General features: G+C 50.4%; 1 protein-coding gene across 1 annotated transcript in view; it reads right to left on the minus strand.

Annotated features, from left to right (window-relative positions):
• LOC130313383 (ATP-binding cassette sub-family C member 9-like) overlaps nucleotides 1–17,099 on the minus strand; it is a 56,293-nt gene extending 39,194 nt beyond the window's left edge. Inside the window, exons 1-8 of the mRNA XM_056552643.1 lie at nucleotides 16,945–17,099; nucleotides 16,590–16,674; nucleotides 12,891–12,971; nucleotides 5,070–5,207; nucleotides 3,284–3,409; nucleotides 1,041–1,140; nucleotides 723–958; nucleotides 474–646 (exon numbers count right to left, since the gene is read on the minus strand). Of these exons, the coding sequence (XP_056408618.1) occupies nucleotides 474–646; nucleotides 723–958; nucleotides 1,041–1,140; nucleotides 3,284–3,409; nucleotides 5,070–5,207; nucleotides 12,891–12,971; nucleotides 16,590–16,674; nucleotides 16,945–17,099 (1,094 nt within the window). The remainder of the gene's footprint in view (nucleotides 1–473; nucleotides 647–722; nucleotides 959–1,040; nucleotides 1,141–3,283; nucleotides 3,410–5,069; nucleotides 5,208–12,890; nucleotides 12,972–16,589; nucleotides 16,675–16,944) is intronic.
• Between the last annotated feature and the right edge of the window lie 385 nt (nucleotides 17,100–17,484).

The raw sequence follows: 17,484 nt of genomic DNA on the forward strand, positions 1-17,484 counted from the left end.
CATCTCCTGTACACAGTCCTCTTCATATTGTGGGGACATCTCCTGTACACACTCCTCCTCAGATTGTGAGGACATCTCCTGTACACAGTCCTCTTCAGATTGTGAGGACATCTCCTGTACACAGTCCTCTTCATATTGTGGGGACATCTCCTGTACACACTCCTCCTCAGATTGTGAGGACATCTCCTGTACACACTCCTCCTCAGATTGTGAGGACATCTCCTGTACACACTCCTCCTCAGATTGTGAGGACATCTCCTGTACACAGTCCTCTTCAGATTGTGAGGACACACACAGCCAGTACTTGCCAGAAATTCCGTCAGTTCCTGCTCTAAAATGTAACCCACAAAATGTCATGAAATCCTTCTAGAACAGCTGAACTGTAATTCACAGGGTATGTAGACTTATGTATCCACTTATAGTGCTGTATATGGCGCCATTCTCTGGCGGAGATGGCTGATTGTTCTGGTTACCTGATAGGCGCCAGGATGATCTTTTTCAGCAGGTTGTCATGCAGGTTCCTGGCAGCGGTGAGGCCCAACCACTCCACAGTGAGGGAGGTGATGAGGCACAGGATGATGCCGGAGGCGCTGAGGATGCTGAATCCCACCACATAATAGGTCTGGTCGTCCCGATTCCTCACGTCCTGTGATGTAAAGGATCATGTGACCTACGTGTAACAATAACAAGGTATATACGTAATAACACCGCAGCCGCGTTACCGTCAGGTTATAGGAGCCCGTGGTGACGTTCTGCGATCCGGACGTCCAGCGCACCAGCCAGTAGTCGATGGCCACGATCACCGAATGCTTCAGGAGCTTGGAAAAAACCATCAGGAGGAGCAGGAAGTACCCGCCCGAGGTCAGGTATCTCCAGAAGGTCCTCCAGGGCATCTTGGTCCGCGGCCTAGAGGTGGTGAACATGTTGTCTTCTTCATCCTCCTCCTCTTCTTCCTCCTCTGGGAGAAAAACAAGTGAAACCAGGAAGAATAGGGGAGAGCCGCCATTTATAAGAAGAGGCCCCCCACAAGGAGGAGTTACCTTCATCCTCATCCTCAGTCTGATGCACTTTGGCCTCCCTGGAGTACATGGCCCGTCTGAGGGTCTTCCGCTCCAATGTGGCCTGATCGGCTTCTGTGTCCTGGAGGAGAAAACATGATGTGACAGCAGAATAGTGAGTGCAGCTCTGGAGGATAAGACATGAGGTAACAGCAGAATAGTGTGTGCAGCTCTGGAGGATAAGACATGATGTAACAGCAGAATAGTGAGTGCAGCTCTGGAGGATAAGACATGATGTAACAGCAGAATAGTGAGTGCAGCTCTGGAGGATAAGACATGATGTAACAGCAGAATAGTGAGTGCAGCTCTGGAGCATAAGACATGATGTAACAGCAGAATAAAGAGTGCAGCTCTGGAGGATAAGACAGGATGTAACAGCAGAATAGTGAGTGCAGCTCTGGAGGATAAGACATGATGTAACAGCAGAATAGTGAGTGCAGCTCTGGAGGATAAGACATGATGTAACAGCAGAATAGTGAGTGCAGCTCTGGAGGATAAGACATGATGTAACAGCAGAATAGTGAGTGCAGCTCTGGAGCATAAGACATGATGTAACAGCAGAATAAAGAGTGCAGCTCTGGAGGATAAGACAGGATGTAACAGCAGAATAGTGAGTGCAGCTCTGGAGGATAGGACATGATGTAACAGCAGAATAGTGAGTGCAACTCTTGAGGATAAGACATGATGTAACAGCAGAATAGTGAGTGCAACTCTTGAGGATAAGACATGATGTAACAGCAGAATAGTGAGTGCAGCTCTGGAGGATAAGACATGATGTAACAGCAGAATAGTGAGTGCAGCTCTAGAGGATAAGACATGATGTAACAGCAGAATAGTGAGTGCAGCTCTGGAGGATAAAACATGATGTAACAGCAGAATAGTGAGTGCAGCTCTAGAGGATAAGACATGATATAACAGCAGAATAGTGAGTGCAGCTCTGGGGGATAAGACATGATATAACAGCAGAATAGTGAGTGCAGCTCTGGGGGATAAGACATGATATAACAGCAGAATAGTGAGTGCAGCTCTGGGGGATAAGACATGATATAACAGCAGAATAGTGAGTGCAGCTCTGGGGGATAAGACATGATATAACAGCAGAATAGTGAGTGCAGCTCTGGAGGATATGACATGATGTAACAGCAGAATAGTCAGTGCAGCTCTAGAGGATAAGACATGATATAACAGCAGAATAGTGAGTGCAGCTCTGGGGGATAAGACATGATATAACAGCAGAATAGTGAGTGCAGCTCTGGGGGATAAGACATGATATAACAGCAGAATAGTGAGTGCAGCTCTGGGGGATAAGACATGATATAACAGCAGAATAGTGAGTGCAGCTCTGGAGGATAAGACATGATGTAACAGCAGAATAGTGAGTGCAGCTCTAGAGGATAAGACATGATATAACAGCAGAATAGTGAGTGCAGCTCTGGGGGATAGGACATGATGTAACAGCAGAATAGTGAGTGCAGCTCTGGGGGATAAGACATGATATAACAGCAGAATAGTGAGTGCAGCTCTGGGGGATAAGACATGATATAACAGCAGAATAGTGAGTGCAGCTCTGGGGGATAAGACCTGATTTAACAGCAGAATAGTGAGTGCAGCTCTGGGGGATAAGACATGATGTAACAGCAGAATAGTGAGTGCAGCTCTGGGGGATAAGACATGATATAACAGCAGAATAGTGAGTGCAGCTCTGGGGGATAAGACATGATATAACAGCAGAATAGTGAGTGCAGCTCTGGGGGATAAGACATGATATAACAGCAGAATAGTGAGTGCAGCTGTGGGGGATAAGACATGATATAACAGCAGAATAGTGAGTGCAGCTCTGGGGGATAAGACATGATGTAACAGCAGAATAGTGAGTGCAGCTCTAGAGGATAAGACATGATATAACAGCAGAATAGTGAGTGCAGCTGTGGGGGATAAGACATGATATAACAGCAGAATAGTGAGTGCAGCTCTGGGGGATAAGACATGATGTAACAGCAGAATAGTGAGTGCAGCTCTGGGGGATAAGACATGATATAACAGCAGAATAGTGAGTGCAGCTCTGGAGGATAAGACATGATGTAACAGCAGAATAGAATTAGAGAAGGAGTCGGCCGTCGTCTCATATGCTATTTTGGGTGCAGGGGTCATGATATAAAGTGACAGGTCAGGGGCCGGTCCCCACAGTCAGTGCACTGTCCCTTTAAGAGGCAGAATGCGGTCACCTTCTCCAGCTCCTGGTCCTGGCGGTTCATCAGCGTCTTCCAGTGCTCGTACAGCTCATTGTCATTATTCTGAATATCCTTCAAGGTCCCTTCCCTGAGGATGGAGCCGTCCTTCATAGCGATGATCTGCAAGGAGGGCGGCACGTGTCATACGAGGAGGAGGGCGGCACGCGTCATACGAGGGGGAGGGCGGCACGCGTCATACGAGGGGGAGGGCGGCACGCGTCATACGAGGGGGAGGGCGGCACGCGTCATACGAGGGGGAGGGCGGCACGCGTCATACGAGGGGGAGGGCGGCACGCGTCATACGAGGGGGAGGGCGGCACGCGTCATACGAGGGGGAGGGCGGCACGCGTCATACGAGGGGGAGGGCGGCACGCGTCATACGAGGGGGAGGGCGGCACGCGTCATACGAGGGGGAGGGCGGCACGCGTCATACGAGGGGGAGGGCGGCACGCGTCATACGAGGGGGAGGGCGGCACGCGTCATACGAGGGGGAGGGCGGCACGCGTCATACGAGGGGGAGGGCGGCACGCGTCATACGAGGGGGAGGGCGGCAAGCGGCATACGAGGGGGAGGGCGGCACGCGTCATACGAGGGGGAGGGCGGCACGCGTCATACGAGGGGGAGGGCGGCACGCGTCATACGAGGGGGAGGGCGGCACGCGTCATACGAGGGGGAGGGCGGCACGCGTCATACGAGGGGGAGGGCGGCACGCGTCATACGAGGGGGAGGGCGGCACGCGTCATACGAGGGGGAGGGCGGCACGCGTCATACGGGGGGGAGGGCGGCACGCGTCATACGTGGGGGAGGGCGGCACGCGTCATACGAGGGGGAGGGCGGCACGTGTCATACGAGGGGGAGGGCGGCACGTGTCATACGAGGGGGAGGGCGGCACGTGTCATACGAGGGGGAGGGCGGCACGCGTCATACGGGGGGGAGGGCGGCACGTGTCATACGAGGGGGAGGGCGGCACGCGTCATACGAGGGGGAGGGCGGCACGCGTCATACGAGGGGGAGGGCGGCACGTGTGAATTGTGGGGTATATGAATGATATTTGTGGGGTACATAAATGAGTATTGTGGGGTGCATGAATGATATTTGCGGGGTGCATGAATGATATTTGTGGGGTACATGAATGATATTTGTGGGGTACATGAATGATATTTGTGGGGTACATGAATGATATTTGTGGGGTGCATGAATGATATTTGTGGGGTGCATGAATGATATTTGCGGGGTGTATGAATGATATTTGTGGGGTACATGAATGATATTTGTGGGGTACATGAATGATATTTGTGGGGTACATGAATGATATTTGTGGGGTACATGAATGATATTTGTGGGGTACATGAATGATATTTGTGGGGTACATGAATGATATTTGTGGGGTGCATGAATGATATTTGTGGGGTACATGAATGATATTTGTGGGGTACATGAATGATATTTGTGGGGTACATGAATGATATTTGTGGGGTACATGAATGATATTTGTGGGGTGCATGAATGATATTTGCGGGGTACATGAATGTTATTTGTGGGGTGCATGAATGATATTTGTGGGGTGCATGAATGATATTTGTGGGGTGCATGAATGATATTTGTGGGGTGCATGAATGATATTTGCGGGGTACATGAATGTTATTTGTGGGGTGCATGAATGATATTTGTGGGGTGCATGAATGATATTTGTGGGGTGCATGAATGATATTTGTGGGGTGCATGAATGTGAACTGTGTTGGTTCTGGGCGGATGATGGGAGTGATCTGCGGGGTCTCACCCAGTCAGCGTGCGTCAGGTACTGCAGCTTGTGGGTCACCAGGACCACCGTCCTCTTGTCCTCCTGCAGGAACTTCAGGATCCCCTCCTGCATCAGGTGATCGCTGAGATGGATGTCCAGAGCCGAGAAGGGGTCATCCTGGGGGAAGAGGGTCAGAGGTCGCAATCATCATCATCTCTCCTGACCTCTCTATGGGTGAATGGGGGGGGAGGTGTAGGGGGGAGTTCGCACACAGCAGATTCCTTATAACAACCTCTGCTATATAAAGTCTACTCTATACATGGGAAGTGTCTGCAGCAGGTGCAGGGACGGGAACAGGAACGTCTGCAACCAATCTGCTGAATGTGAACACAACAGATCAGTCAGGGGGTGAAGTTAGTGGTCAGGAGGTCAGAGATAGGGGTCAGGGGGAGTATTACGGGGTCAGGAGGTCAGAGTTACAGAGTCAGGAGATGATATTGGAGGATTAGGGTCAGTTGAGGGGTGCAGCGCTCAGGGGTTAGGGTGATGAGGTCGGATTACACCAGAGATCTTCAACTGGTGCAAAATTACAACTCCCATCACGATGTTTCATTTTATTAATACACTGGAGACTGGGTTGAAGGATAAGGTTTGGGGTAAAGCTCAGGGTTGGATTAGGATTAGGGATGGAGTGCAGGGGTGGATTAGGGGTGGAGTGAAGTGTTGGATTAGGGGTGGAGTGCAGGGGTGGATTAGGGGTGGAGTGCAGGGGTGGATTAGGGATGGAGTTCAGGGTTGGATTAGGGGTGGAGTGCAGGGTTGGATTAGGGGTGGAGTGCAGGGGTGGATTAGGGGTGGAGTGCAGGGGTGGATTAGGGATGGAGTGCAGGGTTGGATTAGGGATGGAGTGCAGGGGTGGATTAGGGGTGGAGTGAAGTGTTGGATTAGGGGTGGAGTGCAGGGTGGATTAGGGGTGGAGTGCAGGGTGGGATTAGGGGTGGAGTGCAGGGTGGAATTAGGGGTGGAGTGCAGGGTGGGATTAGGGGTGGAGTGCAGGGTGGGATTAGGGGTGGAGTGCAGGGTGGGATTAGGGGTGGAGTGCAGGGTGGGATTAGGGGTGGAGTGCAGGGTGGGATTAGGGGTGGAGTGCAGGGTGGGATTAGGGGTGGAGTGCAGGGTGGGATTAGGGGTGGAGTGCAGGGTGGGATTAGGGGTGGAGTGCAGGGTGGGATTAGGGGTGGAGTGCAGGGTTGGATTAGGGGTGGAGTGCAGGGTTGGATTAGGGGTGGAGTGCAGTGTGGGATTAGGGGTGGAGTGCAGTGTGGGATTAGGGGTGGAGTGCAGTGTGGGATTAGGGGTGGAGTGCAGTGTGGGATTAGGGGTGGAGTGCAGGGTTGGATTAGGGGTGGAGTGCAGGGTTGGATTAGGGGTGGAGTGCAGGGTTGGATTAGGGGTGGAGTGCAGGGTTGGATTAGGGCTGGTGTGCAGGGTTGGATTAGGGCTGGTGTGCAGGGTTGGATTAGGGCTGGTGTGCAGGGTTGGATTAGGGGTGGAGTGCAGGGTTGGATTAGGGGTGGAGTGCAGGGTTGGATTAGGGGTGGAGTGCAGGGTTGGATTAGGGGTGGAGTGCAGTGTGGGATTAGGGGTGGAGTGCAGTGTGGGATTAGGGGTGGAGTGCAGTGTGGGATTAGGGGTGGAGTGCAGTGTGGGATTAGGGGTGGAGTGCAGGGTTGGATTAGGGGTGGAGTGCAGGGTTGGATTAGGGTGGAGTGCAGGGTTGGATTAGGGTGGAGTGCAGGGTTGGATTAGGATGGAGTGCAGGGTTGGATTGGGGTGGAGTGCAGGGTTGGATTAGGGGTGGAGTGCAGGGTTGGATTAGGGGTGGAGTGCAGGGTTGGATTAGGGTTAGTGATGGAATGTAGTGGTAAAATAGAGTTTAGGGTGCAGTGTAGGGTTTCATTAGGGCTTGGAGTAGAGTGTACAGTTGGGTTAGTGTTTGAGGTGGAAAGCAGGGTTGGGTTAGGGTTCGGGCTATAGTATAGGTTTGTGTTTGGGGTGGAGTGGAGGGTTGTGTTAGGGTTCTGGGTGAAGCTCAGGGTTGGATTATGGTTTAGGGTGCAGTGCAGTAATGGGTTAAAGTGAGGGGTGAAGTGAAGGGTTGGGTTACAGTTTAGGGTGCAGTGCAAGTTTTTTTAGTGTTTGAGGTGGAACATAGAGTTGGAATAGGTTTAAAGGTGTAGTGAAGGGTAGGATTAGGGTTAGAGGTGTAGTGAAGGGTTGGATTATGGTTAGAGGTGTAGTGAAGGGTAGGATTAGGGTTAGAGGTGTAGTGCGGGGTTGGATTAGGGTTAGAGGTGTAGTGAAGGGTTGGATTAGGGTTAGAGGTGTAGTGAAGGGTTGGATTAGGGTTAGAGGTGTAGTGAAGGGTAGGAGTAGGGTTAGAGGTGTAGTGAAGGGTTGGATTAGGGTTAGAGGTGTAGTGAAGGGTTGGATTAGGGTTAGAGGTGTAGTGAAGGGTTGGATTAGGGTTAGAGGTGTAGTGAAGGGTTGGATTAGGGTTAGAGGTGTAGTGAAGGGTAGGATTAGGGTTAGAGGTGTAGTGAAGGGTTGGATTAGGGTTAAAGGTGTAGTGAAGGGTAGGATTAGGGTTAGCGGTGTAGTGAAGGGTTGGATTAGGGTTAGAGGTGTAGTGAAGGGTTGGATTAGGGTTAGAGGTGTAGTGAAGGGTTGGATTAGGGTTAGAGGTGTAGTGAAGGGTTGGATTAGGGTTAGAGGTGTAGTGAAGGGTTGGATTAGGGTTAGAGGTGTAGTGCGGGGTAGGATTAGGGTTAGAGGTGTAGTGAAGGGTTGGATTAAGGCTAGAGGTGTAGTGAAGGGTTGGATTAGGGTTAAAGGTGTAGTGAAGGGTAGGATTAGGGTTAGCGGTGTAGTGAAGGGTTGGATTAGGGTTAGAGGTGTAGTGAAGGGTTGGATTAGGGTTAGTGGTGTAGTGAAGGGTAGGATTAGGGTTAGAGGTGTAGTGAAGGGTTGGATTAGGGTTAGTGGTGTAGTGAAGGGTAGGATTAGGGTTAGAGGTGTAGTGCAGGGTTAAAGGGGTAGTGCAGGGTTGGATGAGGGTTAGAGGGGTAGTGCAGGGTTGGATGAGGGTAAGAGGTATAGTGCAGGGTTGGATTAGGGTTAAAGGTGTAGGAAAGGGTTGGATTAGGGTTAGAGGTGTAGTGAAGGGTTGGATTAGGGTTAGAGGTGTAGTGAAGGGTTGGATTAGGGTTAGAGGTGTAGTGAAGGGTTGGATTAGGGTTAGAGGTGTAGTGCAGGGTTAAAGGGGTAGTGCAGGGTTGGATGAGGGTTAGAGGGGTAAAGCAGGGTTGGATGAGGGTTAGAGGGGTAAAGCAGGGTTGGATGAGGGTAAGAGGTATAGTGCAGGGTTGGATTAGGGTTAGAGGTGTAGTGAAGGGTTGGATTAGGGTTAGAGGTGTAGTGAAGGGTTGGATTAGGGTTAGAGGTGTAGTGAAGGGTAGGATTAGGGTTAGGCTGGGTTCACACCACGTTTTTCAAATACGGTTACCGTATACGGTTTTCCGCTAAAAAACGTATGGCAAAAACCGTACGCAACCGAATGACTCCAAATTAAAACGTATACGGTTTTTCCCTGTACGGTTCTATCCGTTTGCATCAGTTTTTGCCAACGGTTTTGCTATTTTGTTGGAATTAGTTTTCCAGCAATTTAATAAAGTTACTATTGTTCTATTGAAATTCCAATCTGCGCATGTGTCAACTCCAAAAATGGATTAGAAAAACCGTGTGCAACCGTATTCTGAAATTCTGTGTACGGTTCTCATAGACAGCAATGTTAAAAGAACCGCATACGGTTCGCATACGGTTTTCCAACCGGAGGCAAAAATGTGGTGGACAGCGTTTTTGCCTACGGTTGAAAAATCGGCAAAACCGTATCCGAGGCAAAACGGATGCAACCGTACACAACATTTGGAATACGGTTTACAATGCATTCTCTATGCATACGGTTTAGGATACGGTCGTATACGTTTTTTTGCGGAAAACCGTATATGGTTACCGTATTTGAAAAACGTGGTGTGAACCCAGCCTTAGAGGTGTAGGGAAGGGTAGGATTAGGGTTAGAGGTGTAGTGAAGGGTTGGATTATGGTTAGAGGTGTAGTGAAGGGTAGGATTAGGGTTAGAGGTGTAGTGAAGGGTAGGATTAGGGTTAGAGGTGTAGTGAAGGGTTGGATTAGGGTTAGAGGTGTAGTGAAGGGTTGGATTAGGGTTAGAGGTGTAGTGAAGGGTTGGATTATGGTTAGAGGTATAGTGCAGGGTAGGATTAGGGTTAGAGGTGTAGTGAAGGGTAGGATTAGGGTTAGAGGTGTAGTGAAGGGTAGGATTAGGGTTAGAGGTGTAGTGAAGGGTAGGATTAGGGTTAGAGGTGTAGTGAAGGGTAGGATTAGGGTTAGAGGTGTAGTGCAGGGTTGGATTAGGGTTAGAGGTGTAGTGAAGGGTTGGATTAGGGTTAGAGGTGTAGTGAAGGGTAGGATTAGGGTTAGAGGTGTAGTGCAGGGTTGGATTAGGGTTAGAGGTGTAGTGCAGGGTTGGATTAGGGTTAGAGGTGTAGTGCAGGGTTGGATTAGGGTTAGAGGTGTAGTGAAGGGTAGGATTAGGGTTAGAGGTGTAGTGCAGGGTTGGATTAGGGTTAGAGGTGTAGTGAAGGGTAGGATTAGGGTTAGAGGTGTAGTGAAGGGTAGGATTAGGGTTAGAGGTGTAGTGCAGGGTTGGATTAGGGTTAGAGGTGTAGTGCAGGGTTGGATTAGGGTTAGAGGTGTAGTGAAGGGTTGGATTAGGGTTAGAGGTGTAGTGAAGGGTTGGATTATGGTTAGAGGTGTAGTGAAGGGTTGGATTATGGTTAGAGCTGTAGTGAAGGGTTGGATTAGGGTTAGAGGTGTAGTGAAGGGTTGGATTAGGGTTAGAGGTGTAGTGAAGGGTAGGATTAGGGTTAGAGGTGTAGTGAAGGGTAGGATTAGGGTTAGAGGTGTAGTGAAGGGTTGGATTATGGTTAGAGGTGTAGTGAAGGGTAGGATTAGGGTTAGAGGTGTAGTGAAGGGTTGGATTAGGGTTAGAGGTGTAGTGAAGGGTAGGATTAGGGTTAGAGGTGTAGTGAAGGGTTGGATTAGGGTTAGAGGTGTAGTGCAGGGTTGGATTAGGGTTAGAGGTGTAGTGAAGGGTAGGATTAGGGTTAGAGGTGTAGTGAAGGGTAGGCTTAGGGTTAGAGGTGTAGTGCAGGGTTGGATTATGGTTAGAGGTGTAGTGAAGGGTTGGATTAGGGTTAGAGGTGTAGTGAAGGGTTGGATTAGGGTTAGAGGTGTAGTGAAGGGTTGGATTAGGGTTAGAGGTGTAGTGCAGGGTTGGATTAGGGTTAGAGGTGTAGTGAAGGGTTGGATTAGGGTTAGAGGTGTAGTGAAGGGTTGGATTATGGTTAGAGGTGTAGTGAAGGGTTGGATTAGGGTTAGAGGTGTAGTGAAGGGTTGGATTAGGGTTAGAGGTGTAGTGAAGGGTTGGATTAGGGTTAGAGGTGTAGTGAAGGGTTGGATTAGGGTTAGAGGTGTAGTGAAGGGTAGGATTAGGGTTAGAGGTGTAGTGAAGGGTAGGATTAGGGTTAGAGGTGTAGTGAAGGGTTGGATTATGGTTAGAGGTGTAGTGAAGGGTAGGATTAGGGTTAGAGGTGTAGTGAAGGGTTGGATTATGGTTAGAGGTGTAGTGAAGGGTTGGATTATGGTTAGAGGTGTAGTGAAGGGTTGGATTATGGTTAGAGGTGTAGTGAAGGGTTGGATTATGGTTAGAGGTGTAGTGAAGGGTAGGATTAGGGTTAGAGGTGTAGTGAAGGGTAGGATTAGGGTTAGAGGTGTAGTGAAGGGTTGGATTATGGTTAGAGGTGTAGTGAAGGGTAGGATTAGGGTTAGAGGTGTAGTGAAGGGTAGGATTAGGGTTAGAGGTGTAGTGAAGGGTTGGATTAGGGTTAGAGGTGTAGTGAAGGGTAGGATTAGGGTTAGAGGTGTAGTGAAGGGTAGGATTAGGGTTAGAGGTGTAGTGAAGGGTTGGATTAGGGTTAGAGGTGTAGTGAAGGGTTGGATTATGGTTAGAGGTGTAGTGAAGGGTTGGATTATGGTTAGAGGTGTAGTGAAGGGTTGGATTATGGTTAGAGCTGTAGTGAAGGGTTGGATTATGGTTAGAGGTGTAGTGAAGGGTTGGATTATGGTTAGAGGTGTAGTGAAGAGTAGGATTATGGTTAGAGGTGTAGTGAAGGGTTGGATTAGGGTTAGAGGTGTAGTGCAGGGTAGGATTAGGGTTAGAGGTGTAGTGAAGGGTAGGATTAGGGTTAGAGGTGTAGTGAAGGGTTGGATTAGGGTTAGAGGTGTAGTGAAGGGTTGGATTATGGTTAGAGGTGTAGTGAAGGGTTGGATTATGGTTAGAGGTGTAGTGAAGGGTTGGATTATGGTTAGAGGTGTAGTGAAGGGTTGGATTATGGTTAGAGCTGTAGTGAAGGGTTGGATTATGGTTAGAGGTGTAGTGAAGGGTTGGATTATGGTTAGAGGTGTAGTGAAGGGTAGGATTATGGTTAGAAGTGTAGTGAGGGGTAGGATTATGGTTAGAGGTGTAGTGAAGGGTTGGATTATGGTTAGAGGTGTAGTGAAGGGTAGGATTATGGTTAGAGGTGTAGTGAAGGGTTGGATTAGGGTTAGAGGTGTAGTGAAGGGTAGGATTATGGTTAGAGGTGTAGTGAAGGGTTGGATTAGGGTTAGAGGTGTAGTGAAGGGTAGGATTATGGTTAGAGGTGTAGTGAAGGGTTGGATTATGGTTAGAGGTGTAGTGAAGGGTAGGATTAGGGTTAGAGGTGTAGTGAAGGGTAGGATTATGGTTAGAGGTGTAGTGAAGGGTTGGATTAGGGTTAGAGGTGTAGTGAAGGGTAGGATTATGGTTAGAGGTGTAGTGAAGGGTTGGATTATGGTTAGAGGTGTAGTGAAGGGTTGGATTAGGGTTAGAGGTGTAGTGAAGGGTTGGATTAGGGTTAGCGGTGTAGTGAAGGGTAGGATTAGGGTTAGAGGTGTAGTGAAGGGTTGGATTAGGGTTAGAGGTGTAGTGAAGGGTAGGATTAGGGTTAGAGGTGTAGTGAAGGGTTGGATTAGGGTTAGAGGTGTAGTGAAGGGTTGGATTATGGTTAGAAGTGTAGTGAAGGGTAGGATTAGGGTTAGAGGTGTAGTGAAGGGTAGGATTAGGGTTAGAGGTGTAGTGCAGGGTTGGATGAGGGTAAGAGGTATAGTGCAGGGTTGGATTAGGGTTAAAGGTGTAGTGAAGGGTAGGATTAGGGTTAGAGGTGTAGTGAAGGGTTGGATGAGGGTAAGAGGTATAGTGCAGGGTTGGATTAGGGTTAAAGGTGTAGTGAAGGGTAGGATTAGGGTTAGAGGTGTAGTGCAGGGTTGGATTAGGGTTAAAGGTGTAGTGAAGGGTAGGATTAGGGTTAGAAGTGTAGTGAAGTGTTGGATTAGGGTTAGAGGTGTAGTGAAGGGTTGGATTATGGTTAGAGGTGTAGTGAAGGGTAGGATTAGGGTTAGAGGTGTAGTGAAGGGTTGGATTATGGTTAGAGGTGTAGTGAAGGGTTGGATTATGGTTAGAGGTGTAGTGAAGGGTAGGATTAGGGTTAGAGGTGTAGTGAAGGGTAGGATTAGGGTTAGAGGTGTAGTAAAGGGTAGGATTAGGGTTAGAGGGGTAGTGCAGGGTTAAAGGGGTAGTGCAGGGTTGGATGAGGGTTAAAGGTTAAGTGCATGGATCAGAGGGGGCACATACTTCTGTCTTACCAGGAATACGATGCTGGTGTTCTGGTACAGCGCCCGCGCCACGCAGATCCTCTGCCGCTGTCCGCCACTTAGATTGATGCCCTATAGAAACAGACAGAAGAGACGTCGTTGTTCACCGGGGTCACCCGCTGGTGAAATGTTATCACTGAGCGTCATAACAAAGTGTGCGCCATAATTAATGAGCCGCCGCGGGCACAGGAATGATAACAGGCGGTATAAATAGCTGCAGGGAGGTGGCGTCTGGATTTATGGGGGGGGGGGGGGAATTGGGATGTGCAAAAATTTACTGATAGATGTGACACCAGCGAATAAACATTTATACGTACAGAGAGGCGACAATTATCACTGAGGGGTTATAATGGGGGAGCAGGTTATAACAGAAGAAGAGGGTATCATGGGGAGGGGGGTTATAACAGGAGAATGGGGTATAATGGGGAGGAGGGTTATAACATGAGAATGGGGTATAATGGGGAGGAGGGTTATAACATGAGAATGGGGTATAATGGGGAGGAGGGTTATAACATGAGAATGGGGTATAATGGGGAGGAGGGGTTATAACAGAAGAAGGGGGTATAATGGGGAGGAGGGTTATAACAGGAGAAGGGGGTATAATGGGGAGGAGGGTTATAACAGGAGAAGGGGGTATAATGGGGGAGGGGTTATAACAGAAGAAGAGGGTATTATGGGGAGGAGGGTTATAACAGGAGAAGGGGGTATAATGGGGAGGAGGGTTATAACAGGAGAAGGGGGTATAATGGGGAGGAGGGTTATAACAGGAGAAGGGGGTATAATGGGGGAGGGGTTATAACAGAAGAAGAGGGTATTATGGGGAGGAGGGTTATAACAGGAGAAGGGGGTATAATGGGGAGGAGGGTTATAACAGAAGAAGGGGGTATAATGGGGAGGAGGGTTATAACAGAAGAAGGGGGTATAATGGGGAGGAGGGTTATAACAGAAAAAGGGGGTATAATGGGGAGGAGGGTTATAACAGAAGAAGGGGGTATAATGGGGAGGAGGGTTATAACAGAAGAAGGGGGTATAATGGGGAGGAGGGTTATAACAGAAAAAGGGGGTATAATGGGGAGGGTTATAACAGAAGAAGGGGGTATAATGGGGAGGAGGGTTATAACAGGAGAAGGGGGTATAATGGGGAGGAGGGTTATAACAGAAGAAGGGGGTATAATGGGGAGGAGGGTTATAACAGGAGAAGGGGGTATAATGGGGAGGAGGGTTATAACAGAAGAAGGGGGTATAATGGGGAGGAGGGTTATAACAGGAGAAGGGGGTATAATGGGGAGGAGGGTTATAACAGAAGAAGGGGGTATAATGGGGAGGAGGGGTTATAACAGAAGAAGGGGGGTATAATGGGGAGGAGGGGTTATAACAGAAGAAGGGGGTATAATGGGGAGGAGGGGTTATAACAGAAGAAGGGGGTATAATGGGGAAGAGGGTTATAACAGAAGGAGGGGGTATAATGGGGAGGAGGGGTTATAACAGGAGAAGGGGGTATAATGGGGAGGGTTATAACAGGAGAAGGGGGTATAATGGGGAAGAGGGTTATAACAGGAGAAGGGGGTATAATGGGGAGGAGGGTTATAACAGAAGAAGGGGGTATAATGGGGGAGGGGTTATAACAGGAGAAGGGGGTATAATGGGGGAGGGTTATAACAGGAGAAGGGGGTATTATGGGGAGGAGGGTTATAACAGGAGAAGGGGGTATTATGGGGAGGAGGGCTGTAACAGGAGAAGGGGGTATAATGGGGAGGAGGGTTATAACAGGAGAAGGGGGTATAATGGGGGAGGGTTATAACAGGAGAAGGGGGTATTATGGGGAGGAGGGTTATAACAGGAGAAGGGGGTATAATGGGGGAGGGTTATAACAGGAGAAGGGGGTATAATGGGGAGGAGGGTTATAACAGAAGAAGAGGGTATTATGGGGAGGAGGGTTATAACAGAAGAAGAGGGTATAATGGGGAAGAGGGCTGTAACAGAAGAAGGGGGTATAATGGGGGAGGGGTTATAACAGAAGAAGAGGGTATTATGGGGAGGAGGGTTATAACAGGAGAAGGGGGTATAATGGGGAGGAGGGTTATAACAGGAGAAGGGGGTATAATGGGGAGGGGGGTTATAACAGGAGAAGGGGGTATAATGGGGAGGGGGGTTATAACAGAAGAAGGGGGTATAATGGGGAGGAGGGGTTATAACAGAAGAAGGGGGGTATAATGGGGAGGAGGGTTATAACAGAAGAAGGGGGTATAATGGGGAGGAGGTGTTATAACAGGAGAAGGGGGTATAATGGGGGAGGGTTATAACAGGAGAAGGGGGTATAATGGGGAGGAGGGTTATAACAGAAGAAGGGGGTATAATGGGGAGGAGGGTTATAACAGAAGAAGGGGGTATAATGGGGGAGGGGTTATAACAGGAGAAGGGGGTATAATGGGGGAGGGTTATAACAGGAGAAGGGGGTATAATGGGGAGGAGGGTTATAACAGGAGAAGGGGGTATAATGGGGAGGGGGCTTATAACAGGAGAAGGGGGTATAATGGGGAGGAGGGTTATAACAGAAGAAGGGGGTATAATGGGGAGGGGGCTTATAACAGAAGAAGGGGGTATAATGGGGAGGGGGGTTATAATAGAAAAAGGGGGTATAATGGGGAGGGGGGTTATAACAGAGAAGGGGGTATAATGGGGAGGAGGGTTATAACAGAAGAAGGGGGTATAATGGGGAGGAGGGGTTATAACAGAAGAAGGGGGTATAATGGGGAGGAGGGTTATAACAGAAGAAGGGGGTATAATGGGGGAGGGGTAAAAAAAGAAGAAGTGGGTATAATGGGGGAGGGGTTATAACAGAAGAAGGGGGTATAATGGGGAGGGGTTATAACAGAAGAAGGGGGTATAATGGGGGAGGGGTTATAACAGAAGAAGGGGGTATAATGGGGGAGGAGGGTTATAATAGAAGGGGGTGACCCGGGCAGCAGGGCCCCTCAGGAGATGACACGGGCAGCGGGGCCCCTCAGGAGATGACACGGGCAGCGGGGCCCCTCAGGAGATGACACGGGCAGCGGGGCCCCTCAGGAGATGACACGGGCAGCGGGGCCCCTCAGGAGATGACACGGGCAGCGGGGCCCCTCAGGAGATGACACGGGCAGCGGGGCCCCTCAGGAGATGACACGGGCAGCGGGGCCCCTCAGGAGATGACACGGGCAGCGGGGCCCCTCAGGAGATGACACGGGCAGCGGGGCCCCTCAGGAGATGACACGGGCAGCGGGGCCCCTCAGGAGATGACACGGGCAGCGGGGCCCCTCAGGAGATGACACGGGCAGCGGGGCCCCTCAGGAGATGACACGGGCAGCGGGGCCCCTCAGGAGATGACACGGGCAGCGGGGCCCCTCAGGAGATGACACGGGCAGCGGGGCCCCTCAGGAGATGACACGGGCAGCGGGCCCCTCAGGAGATGACACGGGCAGCGGGGCCCCTCAGGAGATGACACGGGCAGCGGGGCCCCTCAGGAGATGACACGGGCAGCGGGGCCCCTCAGGAGATGACACGGGCAGCGGGGCCCCTCAGGAGATGACACGGGCAGCGGGGCCCCTCAGGAGATGACACGGGCAGCGGGGCCCCTCAGGAGATGACACGGGCAGCGGGGCCCCTCAGGAGATGACACGGGCAGCGGGGCCCCTCAGGAGATCCTTTACTAACCCTTTCTCCTATCTCTGTTTGATCCCCGAATGGCAGAAGGTCGATGTCAGGCTGTAGGGAGCAGGCGTCCGTCACCGCTTTATATCTACAGAATGGGAGAAGTCATGAGTGATTGGACCACACATCCGGCCTCCGAAGGGCACACACATCCGGCCTCCGAAGGGCACACACATCCGGCCTCCGAAGGGCCCACACATCCGGCCTCCGAAGGGCGCACACATCCGGCCTCCGAAGGGCACACACATCCGGCCTCCGAAGGGCACACACATCCGGCCTCCGAAGGGCACACACATCCGGCCTCTAAATGCATGAGACCTAATACTGGACCCCGGCCTCAGTGGCCCCAGGTTCTCACCTCTGCTTGAAGAATGGGCTCCCAAAGGTGATGTTCTCCTCCACGGTGGCGTTGAGCAGCCACGGCTTCTGTCCAGCATAGGCCACCGAGTATCTGTTCTTACTGTAAAGGAAAGAGCAGACTATAAAGATGGTGGCCCCGCCCCCGAGGAGCATGCAGGCGACACTATCCTCCAATCACAGAGAACAGAACATGGGCAGACTCTGATAACTGATGGGAAGAATATTCGGCAGGTTAATGTTAATAGTCAATGGGTTCAAACACAAGCTGGAGCGGCCCCTGGGGCCCGGACTAGATAGTTATAAGGTTATAACAGTCCAGGTCAGGGATACAAGCAGCAATGTATTAGCCAGGGGCCCCAGAATAATGATGGGGGAGGGGATAAAGATGGAACCTGAATCTAGAACAGAGGAGACTCGGAGAAGAAATGTTACAGTTATTAAGCTTCGGCGGGATCAGCGTCCCTGCAAATGAGGAGGGAGGAAACGGTTAATGGATCAGGGCTGAAAATGAAGAGTCTGCGGTTAATGGAGGCGGAGC

This window comes from Hyla sarda, unplaced genomic scaffold, assembly GCF_029499605.1.
Source record: "Hyla sarda isolate aHylSar1 unplaced genomic scaffold, aHylSar1.hap1 scaffold_1758, whole genome shotgun sequence".
NCBI lineage: Eukaryota > Metazoa > Chordata > Amphibia > Anura > Hylidae > Hyla > Hyla sarda.